The sequence below is a fragment of the Hyaena hyaena genome, unplaced genomic scaffold (genome assembly GCF_003009895.1).
Source record: "Hyaena hyaena isolate Hyena2069 unplaced genomic scaffold, ASM300989v1 scaffold_227, whole genome shotgun sequence".
Classification (NCBI taxonomy): domain Eukaryota; kingdom Metazoa; phylum Chordata; class Mammalia; order Carnivora; family Hyaenidae; genus Hyaena; species Hyaena hyaena.
Window position 1 is genome coordinate 2,384,493 of NW_024080859.1, and position 11,078 is coordinate 2,395,570.

Consider the following 11,078-nt stretch of genomic DNA (forward strand, 5'->3'; position numbering starts at 1 on the left):
AAATTGTGGTAAAACATATATAACATAAAATTTGCCATCATAACCATTTTTCAGTGTATAATTCAGTGGAATGCATTACATTCATGATGTATGACTAACACCACCATTTCCAAAACTTTTTCTTCACCCCAGACAGAAACTATATCATCATCGAACAATAGACCCTCATTCCCCCTTTCCTCCAGCCCCTGATAACCTCTAAGGTACTTTCCATTCCTATGAATTTGCCTATTTTGGGTCTCACATGTAAGTAGAATCATATAATATTGGTTCTTTTGTGTCTGGCTTATTTCACTTAGCATAAATTTTGTTTTCCCCAGAAGTTTTTACTGGGACATGGGCCTGGTTCCCACAGGAGGAAGAAAAGGGAGGCAGGGTCTCCCAGGCAAGGCAGTCCGGTCGAGGGAGGTGCTGGCTGACATGAGCTGAGTCCCCTCCGGGGAGGACAGAGTTGGAGGTCTCTCTCAGGAGGGGCTGGTCCTTTGGGCCATCTTGATGTCCTTGGACATCAAGGACAAGCGCCTCCTCTAGATTCTGATAGGTTTTGTCCAGGTTGTCATGATGATGCTCAGGCCCAAGAGGCTCTGCTCCTTGCCACTCTCCATGTCACTGCCAGCGACAGCCAGCCGCTTGCCCAGGATCTCCTCTGTCTCCGTGTTCCGCTGCCCCAGCCGCGGCTTCCAGGACGTCCAGAGAGGGCGGCTGCGCCAAGATGTAGATGGGCCACAGCTCTGTCTTCTTGATGTTACGCACGCCTTGAAGGTCCGTGTCCAGCACGCAGATGCTGTTCGTGGCTTTGCCCGGCCCGCATGACTGCTTTGCTGGTCTGGTGCAGGTTCCCTGAGAACTCCACGTGCTCAGTGAAGTCACCAGCTGTGATGTCCTGCTGTCCCATGGTAGTCATTTGATCAGCCTGTCCTGGGAAACAAAGCAGAGAGCTTCAGTTATCAGATACTAGAAACTTAGAGGAGGGAGAGGAGGCTACCATGTGGCTCTGGTACCCTGAGCCCTGAGGAGGGGTTGCTGGCCAGCTGGTGCTGGTATACTTGAGTGCGCAGGATGATGTTGGTTCTGCGTGTGGGGCAAAGAAGTTGGAAACTGGAATGATCTGCCATTTCTGGCCACCAAAACCAGAAGACTCAAGGCACGTATTTCTTCTGTTCCTTCTGATACCCCTTAAATTCCATATGTCAGAACACAGTAGGAAACCAGATGGGCGTAAGGAGCTTGCCATGAGGCCCTGGGTGTGACTGTGTGCAAGAGGTACAACAGTAGTGTGATTGGCTTAATTAATTAGCCAAAATGAGGGTGACCTCATTTCTTCTAATTGATCATCTGTAAGAATAACTTCATAAACAGCTGACATGTTTTATCCCCCAAATAACCTAGTCAATCAAAATGAAGACCGATCAGTTCATATTCCAAGTTCTGAAAGCTAGACATCCCATCACTTTTCTTGTGTCTTTTGCTGAACTGGGGGCCTTTGAAATGGTTTGGTCACTGGTTCTTTGGGCTTCCCTTGTTAGTGGATATGTCTTTTAAAAAATATTTTAAAAATTTCCAGCTTTATTGAGATATAATTGACATATAACACTATGTGCGTTTAAGGTATACAACATGATGATTTGATACATGTATGTATTGTGAGATGATTAAGAGAATAAACTTTTAATATAGTTCAAAGTATTCAGAGATATAGGAAGTGAATTTGTTTTTATCTCATGGATTCTCTGAGTTTCCTCTTTGGCTGCTAGGAACCTCAGAGTGTCTTTCATTATAATGTGCACTTTTTTTTTTTTAATGTTTTATTTATTTCTAGGAGAGAGAGAGAGACAGGGTGAGCAGGGGGGGGGTCAGAGAGAGAGGGAGTCACAGACTGAAACAGGCTCCAGGCTCTGAGCTGGCAGTCAGCACAGAGCCCGACGCGGGGCTCGAACCCATGAACCACGAGATCATGACCCAAGTGAAAGTCGGACGCTTAACCAACTACGCCACCCGGGCGCCCCTATAATGTGCACTTTTAACCTGGATCCTCTACTTTGGGTCTTCAATCTTGTCTGGTGTATCAGTCAGCATAGGTTAGGTATGCTGTAGTAACAAGTGGCCCCTGAAACTCATTGACTTATGACAACAGAAGTCTAGTCTTGGTGCCATTAAGTGGTAATATTAGTGTGACTTGTGGTTTGAAGGAAAAGTCTATGAAGTACTGTAAACATTGATCTTGTCTGGGGTAATGGGCAAGACTTCTCTTAAGAAATGATACTTGAGGGGGATGCCTGGGTGGCTTAGTCGGTTAAGCGTCCGACTTTCGCTTAGGTCATGATCTCGCGGTTCGTGGGTTCGAGCCCCGTGTCGGGCTCTGTGCTGACTGCCAGAGTCTGTTTCAGAGTCTGTGACTCCCTCTCTCTCTGACCCTCCCCTGCTCACGCTCTCTCTCTCTCTCCTAGAAATAAATAAAACATTAAAAAAAAAATGATACTTGAGGGGCGCCTGGGTGGCTCAGTTGGTTAAGTGTCTGACTTCAGCTCAGGTCATGATCTCATGGTTCATGGGTTCAAGCCCCGCATCAGGCTCTGTGCTGACAGCCCAGAGCCTGGAGTCTGCTTCTGATTCTGTGTGTCCCTCTCTCTCTCTGCCCTTCCCCTGCTCATGATCTGTCTCTCTCTGTCTCTCAAAAATAAATAAGTGTTTAAAAATTTTTAAAAAAGAAAACAAATGATAGATATTTGAGCTATGATATGAAGGATAAAGTGGTATTTGGGAAGAATGACCCAGGCAGAGAGACCTGAGGTGGGAAAGAGCCTATTTTGGGAAAAATAGAAGGTCAAAGTGACTGGGGTGGAGATGAGAACATGGGACCTAGCATTGGGAAACCACTGAAAGTTGCATGGCAAGATTTCATTCTTTCTCATCACCAATATATATATATATATGTATCACATGAAAAGATGCTCAACATCACTCATCATCAGGGAAGTACAAATCAAAACCACAATGAGATACATACCTGTCAGAATGGCTGACATTAACAACTCAGGAAACAACAGATGTTGGCAAGGATGTGGAGAAAAGGGAACACTTTTGCACTGTTGGTGGGAATGAAAACTGGTGCAGCCACTCTGGAAAACACTATGGAGGTTCCTCAAAAGATTAAATATAGAACTACCCTATGACCCATCAATTGCACTAGTAGGTGTTTATCCAAAGGATAAAAAAATGCTGATTTGAAGGGGAACATGCACCCCAATGTTTATAGCAGCAATCAAAAATAGCCAAATTATGGAAAGAACCCAAGTGTTTATCAACTGATGAATGGATAAAGAAGCTATGATGTGTATATGTTTATGTATATATACAGAAAATGGGATTCTACTTGGTGATGAAAAGGAATGAAATCTTGCCATTTGCAACAGCATGGATGGAAGTAGAGAGTATTATGCTAAGCAAAGTCAGTCAGTCAGAGAAAGACAAATACCATATGATTTCACTCCTACATGGAATTTGAGAAACACAGTGGATGAACATAGGAGAAGGGAAGGAAAAATAAGAGAAAAACAGAGAGGAAAGCAAACCATAAGAGACTCTTAAATACAGAGAACAAACTAAGGGTTGCTGGAGGAGAGGTGGGTGGGAGGAATGGGTTAAATGGGTGATGGGCAATAAGGAGGCCATTTTTGGGGGGAATGAGCACTGGATGTCATATGTAAGTGATGAATCGCTAAGTTCTATTTCTGAAGCCAAGACTTCACTGTATGTCAACTAACTTGAATTTAAATAAAAAATATAACAAGTTGCATGACAGGTCTGATTTTCATTTAAAAAATGGCCATCCAGGGGCGCCTGGGTGGCTTAGTCGGTTAAGCGTCCGACTTTCGCTTAAGTCATGATCTCGTGGTTAGTGGGTTCGAGCCCAGCGTCGGGCTCTGTGCTGACTGCCAGCTCAGAGCCTGGAGCCTGTTTCAGTCTGTGACTCCCTCTCTCTCTGACCCTCCCCTGCTCATGCTGTCTCTCTCTCTCTCCTAGAAATAAATAAAAAACACAAAAAATAAAAATAAAAATAAAAAATGGCCATCCCTGCTGATGTTGGGAGAATGGCTTAGAGAACAGATGGTGGACAGAGGTGGGTTTTCTGTGAAGCTAACACAGCATAAGCTGCAGGTGCCTCACTTTCATAGGTCCCTGCAGAGCCTTGGGAGAGACCTGATAATACACTCACATGACTGTACTAATTCCGTGTTGGTAGTTTTGTATTTTTCTTAAGGAGAAACTCCTCCTGCATTAATTATACAGGTCCTGCAAAACTTGAATCTGCCCTTGATACTCAGTAATAAGCTTCCAGGATGTGCTTTCAAATCCTTTCTAAATACTTGGAGGACATCCTTAATCAGGGGTCTTGAAGAATTAAGCCATTGATTTCAGTGCTGTTGCCGATTGTATCAGGTATGGTTCTTGGTGATGAGTAACTTTGGTCGACTTCAGCAAAACGAGAATTTGTTGAAAAGACATTTGGGCAGGGGTTGGCACGCTTCTGCAAAGGGCAAGGTAGTAAATATTTTCAGCTTTTCAGGCCATATGTTATGTGTTATAATTACTTAAGCCCGCCATTGTAGGGTAAAAGGAACCATTGACAATGTGTAAATGAATGAGCATGACTGTGTGCCAATAAAACTTTATTTATAAAAACTGGGTGGCTCAGTTGGTTGAGTGTCTGACTTCAGCTCAGGTCATGATCTCATGGTGTGTGAGTTCAAGTCCTGCATCTGCGGTCAGTGCAGAGCCCATTTCAGATTCTCTGTCTCCCTCTCTCTCTGCCCCTTCCTGGCTCACACTGTTTCTTCAAAATTAAATAAACTTGTAAAAAAAAAAAACAGATTGCAGACTGGATTTGGCAACTGGGGCTTAGTTTGTTGACTCATGTATTTGTTTGGAGACTCTGGGATCACTGGGTGCTTGGACCACATGGATGGATGAACAGGACTCAGTAAATGCATGATCCCAGATCTACTTGGCTCTCTGTACTCAACCCTGTCTTAGCCACTCACTCTGCCATTCCCATGACAAAGTCCTCACTGCTGCCATGGCTATTACTGCACTATAGAATGAAGGGCCCTGGGTTTCCTGTTTAAAAACTTGGTGACTCTAGGGGTGTCTGAGTGGCTGAGTCAGTTAAGTGTCATATTCTTGATCTCAGCTTAGGTCTTGAGCTCAGGGTTATGAGTTTATGCCTTGCATTGGGCTCCATGCTGGGTGTGGAGCTTACTTAAAAAAAAAAAAAAAAAAGGACTTGGTGATTCTAGATAAGTCCCTCACTAATGAATTGCTTATGTTTCCAGGAGTTTTAAGAGAAGAAATACTTTGAAGCTGCACTTGAGTTCAGTAGGAAAGGTGTGGTTGATTAGTCATGTCTGCCGTGGGGTCTTGGTAAGAGAGAGGTGACACTCTTGCTAAATATTTGTGATCCTGTAACTAGCTGATCTCTGAGGTTGCCTATAGTTCTGAAAAGCTACAGTTCTGTGTCTGGATACTTCTTTGGGAACATTCTGGAAATGATATCATGATGACAGTCAATGTAAAATATATCCACTTGAAGTGGAAATGTGACTGTTAACTTTACAAATTCCCAACACATCTGCTTTTATGAAAGAGATGGGATGAAGCTCCTGATTCTCTGCTCATGATAGAATGTCTGGGAGGCTCCGGGCCATTGGGAAAAAGAAACCGGATCCATTAACACCTTTCACATCAGCCTCACATTTCAAGCACAGAGAAGACTCCAGGCATACTTTTAAAGTTTGACATCTGTTTATTGAACACCCATTATTTTGGTCTAAGACTTTTTCCTGCCTCAGTGCTCTAATCATCAGTGTCTCATCATGGGTGAGAGAAGAGAATCAACTAGAAAGAATATTGGGAATGGCTCTTTGGAATACGTACGGGTGGGAGGTAGTGGAAAGGGAGTGAAGGGAGAGATGGTGGCAGCAACGCCTCAGAAGCAGGAATGAGTAAGAGGACATTTGTGTTGGAGGAGTGACTTCATGGTAGGGGAGGTGAGAGAGGAGTTTAACCGATTGCTGGCACAAGGGGGAATTGTAAGAGTGTGAAAAATCAGGATGTGGAGTTTGGCCTTGATATCTAAAGGATGGGGCACCATTGTGTGTTCTTGAGCATTCTAGGCAGGTGAATTGTAGATGGAGGGCAGAGATAGGGTGAAATGGACAGTCAGAGAGTCAAGGAAGGAAGCTGGTAAAAAGATGTAGACACAGAAGATGGGGCTTGAGCCTAAAGAGTGACATGTAAGGGAAGAGAAGACAGCTGTGAGAAGTGTTTCAAAGTCAGGCTGTGCTGGGCATGATGCCTGGTGGCATATGAAGGGTGCAAGAAGAGCAGAGTGTTAGGTATCTGCAGAATTCTGAACCTGGGGTCTGAGGATGAGGGTGCCAGGGAACACTTGGAGGAGGAAGTAGAAAAAAAAGGGTTATCTCTAGCCATGAATCTTCAATAATGGCAGATATATTCACAGGTTATTTCAGTAAGGAAGGTCAAGACTGGAGTTGGGGAGACATGAGTCATAGACTTGGTAGGCAGACATCTGGTTCAAATTCCAACCCAGTTCTGGAATTCTATATGGGTAGCCTTGATTGTTGGGTACTGAGGACTTGTAGGTCTTCCAAGGAGTTCCTATCTCCAAGCAGAGAGAGCTTTTCTTAGGAAGTTCCTCTAATTAGAAAAGTGTTTTGATGGTTCAAGACTTAGCAGGCAGTAGCACGGGGGCTGGGCTGGAAACCAGACCTTAACTCTCCCCCTGACTTACTGTGTGGCATTCAACAAGTCTTTTAACCTCTCTCTCTGGGTCTCTATATCACTGTCTGAAAAATAACAGGGTGACTTTAGAGGATTTGATATAGCTCCTATATAGCTCCTACATGCTCTGATTCAGACTGGTTAAAATTGAAGCCTGAGAATGAATAAATGGATGGATTTTCTTGGAAAGAAAGCTGAGTCCAGGGCATTTAGAGACATTAGTTAGTAGAGAGAGACTCAGAAAAAGGCGAAACAGCTCCATTAGTCAGAGAGAGCCCAGAAGCTAAAAGGAGAATCATTTCAAGGCACCAGCTTGCTAAGGAAGAGGAGCCTTGGAATGAGAATGATTCTTGCCTTACTGAATTTCCAGGGGTAGGGAGGGAATCTCTGGGAGATGGAAATGGATATAGTTCTTAAGAGGAGGTTGTAACTCCGAGTGAGATTCAGGAGACAGTGGAAGTTTGATTGGAGTGGGAGATGGTGAATGGACATTGGTTTACCAGTAGAATACCTTGAGCCTTATCTAGTGACATTTGTCTAGGTATAATTAATGGGAGAAAGAAAAGAGTTTCAACTGAAGATAGGAGCATAAACTAGGGTAGGTGAATGTACTCTTAGGTTGCATTAATAGAGGTACAGGAAGGTGATATTATTGCTGTGCCCTTGTGTTATGTTTTAGCTGGCTTGCCTTAAGAAGGACAGGGACAGATCAAAAGAGGATCTGCTTGAGGGGTGTGATGAAAGAGCTCGGTGCCACTTGGCCTTGAGGAGAGAGGATTTTAGGGGAGGGGTAAGAGCTGCCTCTAAATATTTGTGGGGCAGAGAGAGCACTTAAAAGACAGCCCTTCCTTGCCCTTTGTATTTCTATTGCAGATAGAGCCGTTTCCGAAGGGTGCTTTGGATTTCGGGGTTCACTTTCCTTGGTTTTCCTTCCTGAATCAGCTCTGCTTCTGCCATCCGCCGGGTCACCTGCAGAAAGAGGTGTGGTCAGCTTGGGGCTGGGTCTCTGGGGGAGTTGATGTAGTGGGCTTATGAGGAGAAGGTTAGCAAACAAGGTAGCTGGGTCTCCATGTCCTAAAACAGGAGACCTTTATTGTCTGATCCTGTACCATAATCCTATTTCATTGGTTGGACATTCTTGTGTTTTCTTCTAACCCACTATGAAAACGCATCAGAAGAAAAAAGAGTTTGATCAACCAATGGTTCAACTTACTGGTTTTGTTTACAGAAATTTATCTGTATTTCATCTAAATTATCTCATATACACGGGCTTTGGAATTTCCTGCATTAGGGAAACTTGTTGCTAGGAGATTGGTATCCTATCTTCTGTGCTGGAACATAGGTTGGGTTTGGGGCCAGGGGCAGGAGGGGAGGAAAGGGCAGTAAGGTTTGGAAGAGGACCAGCCTCCCTGCTCAAGCCGGGTGAGGGTTCCAGGTACCTTGTCCCAACTCACCTCTGTAAGAAGCTCCAGGATGGGTCCCTTCTTCTCTGTGAACACATCAACCAGAGTCTGGATGAAGCAGGAGCCCTCTTTGTCGTGTCTGTATGCGATGTATCCTAAGGATTCCAGAGAAGAGGGCTCAGGAGAGGTCAGGTGGGAGATGGAGGGTGTGTGTGTGTGTGGTGCAAGAGACCTTGGGAAAGAGCGGGTCCTGGAGGGACATCTCAGGAGTGGTGGGTGGGGAGCAGTAGGAGGCCACCCTGTGCCAACTGGGGGCTCATACCCTCCACGGTGGAGTAGATGTGGAGGGTGTCCGTATACGTTGGGATGGTTTGGGGACTGTCCTTGCTGATCATCATCATATCGCCTCCACTTACTGTTTCACCGGGGTCCCTATGTTCTGAAATACCAAGAAGAGGAAGAGTCAAAGTCAGAGACAGAGGTGGGGAAAGGAGATCATAAGACAGACCGGCAACCCAAGGCTTAGCTGGGGCTCTGGATCCGGGGCTGGGCTGGATTGGGTGCATAGATTCTGTGTTCTTGGCTTTGTCCCCACCTCCTCGACAGGCCTGCACGATGTACACCTTAGGCTTGGCTCTCAGGGCCCGGCAATTCTTGTTGTTCAGAACCTCGAAAAGGTTTTCCAGCTCAACCATCTTTTCATCCTCCCCTTTGAGGCGACCTTCCAGCCCATGTGCCATGAGCACCACAAAGGCACAGCTGATGAAGTCATCCCGGGCATCCATGGCCTGCTGAAAATTTTCCAGCTCTTCCTGGAATTGCTGGAGCAAGAGAAATGGCAAAACTCAGGTGTGGCCCCAGAGCCTACCTTCTGGTCCAGCCCCCTCACTCGTTGGCCGGGGGCTGGCTGCACAATACCTGGGCAGTGGGGTTTCTCTTCACGGTGCTCTCAAATCCCAACTGCTGGAACATGCGTTCTAGGGCATCTAGGTCTGCCTCGGAACCTTCCCGGGCTTTGGTGACGCACAGTGTCAGGGCTAAGCGGGCTCCTGACATGTCGTATGCCTCCTGGGCCGAGAGTTGACAAAGATCATTAAAGGGGTAGAGAGGTCAAGGAGAAGCAGAAGATGTGGTCCAGAGAGGCCTGGGGTTTGGGTTGCTGGGTAAAATACAGAATATCCAGAAACACTCAAATTTCAGATAAAAAAATAAGTTTGTGGGGTGCCTGGGTGGCTCAGTCAGTTAAGCATCCAACTTTGGCTCAGGTCATGGTCTTATGGTGCATGAGTTTGAGCCCCATGTCGGGCTCTGTGCTGATAGCTTAGAACCTGAAGTCTGCTTCAGATTCTGTGTCTCCCTCCCTCTCTATCCCTTCCCCATTTGTGATCTGTGTCTCTCTCAAAAATAAATAAACAGTAAAAAATAAGTTTAAAAAAATAGAAGTAGGTCCCAAATATTACATAAGATATACTTATATACTATAAGATTATTTGTTGTCAAAGTGAAGTTCAAATTTGAGTGGGTGTCCTGTATTTATTTTATTTTTATTTTTATTTATTTATTTTTTGGGGGGGCATCCTTTACTTTTATTTGCCAAGCCTGGCACCTTAACCTGGGATCTGACTCTGTTGTAACTCTCTGTGAACTTGGTCAAGTAACTGCTCCTTTCTGAGCCTCAGTTTCCAAACACAATGAATGTGCTCCTAGGGGATTGTGAAGGTCCCTGCCAGCTGTCACATTGGTAGTTTTGTCTCTCTTTCTATCCTTCCTCTCTCTTCATCCTTCCTAAGAGTGTTATGAACACTACTCTCTCATTTGAAGTGGTCTCAAAATTTCTGAAGCTAATACTGAGATCCTACTTTGTCCTGTCTGAGGAAGAAGGATATTGGGGAGAGAGAGAGAGACAGCATGAGCAGGGGAGGGTCAGAGAGAGAGGGAGACACAGACTCTGAAATAGGCTCCAGGCTCTGAGCTGGCAGTCAGCACAGAGCCCGATGCAGGGCTCGAACCCACGAACCGCGAGATCATGACCTAAGCGAAAGTCGGACGCTTAACCAACTAAGCCACCCAGGCGCCCCAAAAATTCTTTTCTTATATTCACTATAAACCATAGTGATAAGAATCTGATGGTTGAGACAGATATAGCAAGGTCCCCCCACCCCAAGTTGGTTTCCACATCTGTGTTTTTTGCCCTTCATCTGAGTGATCACAAAGCACCTTCCAGCTCTGAATACATTCACGAATTTTCACCCTCTCCAGGATCTCTGAAGAATTAGGCTACTCACTCTCCCTCTCTCCAGATGCTCCCACCCCTCTCCCCAAAACTGCACCCAGCCCACCTCCTCCAAAGGCTGAGGGTTGCTCATGTGTCCTCTGATTCTGAGTCCGGTTCTCTGCACTCTTGGCTGATCCTGGGGATTCAAGAGAAGATAGTTTGAAGGTCTCCAAGGGAAAGCAGAAGGGCTCAGGGAACAGACTAGTTAGTGTATCTGGAGTTTTGTGACTGAATAGAAACCCAGTGGTGTGAACTCGGTTCATGGTCCGACCTGGGCAAGAGATGACAGCAGTGAAGCATGCCTTGTCTTCTCTGGTGTGACACTCCAGTGGTGTCTGCCATCTTTGGATGCTCCCAGAACTCCTGCTAGGCCCACCCTAAGATACCACCCCCCTGGAATTTTCCCTATCCCTCCCTCAGGACACTCACCAGCTTGTGACAGGCTGGACTTCCCTCTGAAGGCCCTGGACTCATGAGGGGGAAAGTGGCCCCATGTACACCCCTATGCTGCCCAGGAACTGATTGGCTGGGGTTACATAAACAAGGAGATGCTTTGGGATTGGGTTTAAAATGATGATGTCATCAAAGTGGGGAATACT

The 11,078-nt window shown here is 45.6% G+C and overlaps 1 protein-coding gene and 1 pseudogene across 1 annotated transcript; both read right to left on the reverse strand.

The window, feature by feature from the left end:
• Nucleotides 1–464: 464 nt before the first annotated feature.
• On the reverse strand, nt 465–895 carry LOC120239159 (annotated as a pseudogene).
• A 6,770-nt stretch (nt 896–7,665) lies between these two features.
• Nucleotides 7,666–10,570, reverse strand: CASP14 (caspase 14). The gene is made up of 6 exons (XM_039243294.1): nt 10,544–10,570; nt 9,123–9,272; nt 8,800–9,025; nt 8,527–8,643; nt 8,256–8,359; nt 7,666–7,770 (listed from the first exon to the last, which is right to left on the reverse strand). Exons 1-6 carry the CDS (start codon nt 10,568–10,570, stop codon nt 7,666–7,668), a joined length of 729 nt encoding a protein of 242 aa, XP_039099225.1.
• Nucleotides 10,571–11,078: the final 508 nt, after the last annotated feature.

Excerpts from the sequence above, each read along its gene's own strand:
- CASP14 (XM_039243294.1), bottom strand. The coding sequence starts at position 10,570 with ATGAGCAACCCTCAGCCTTTGGAGGAG. Across the intron at positions 9,273-10,543 it reads ACCCTCAGCCTTTGGAGGAG|GAGGCATACGACATGTCAGG; the intron begins GTGGGCTGGGTG and ends CTCTCGGCCCAG. Across the intron at positions 9,026-9,122 it reads AGAGAAACCCCACTGCCCAG|CAATTCCAGGAAGAGCTGGA; the intron begins GTATTGTGCAGC and ends CTCTTGCTCCAG.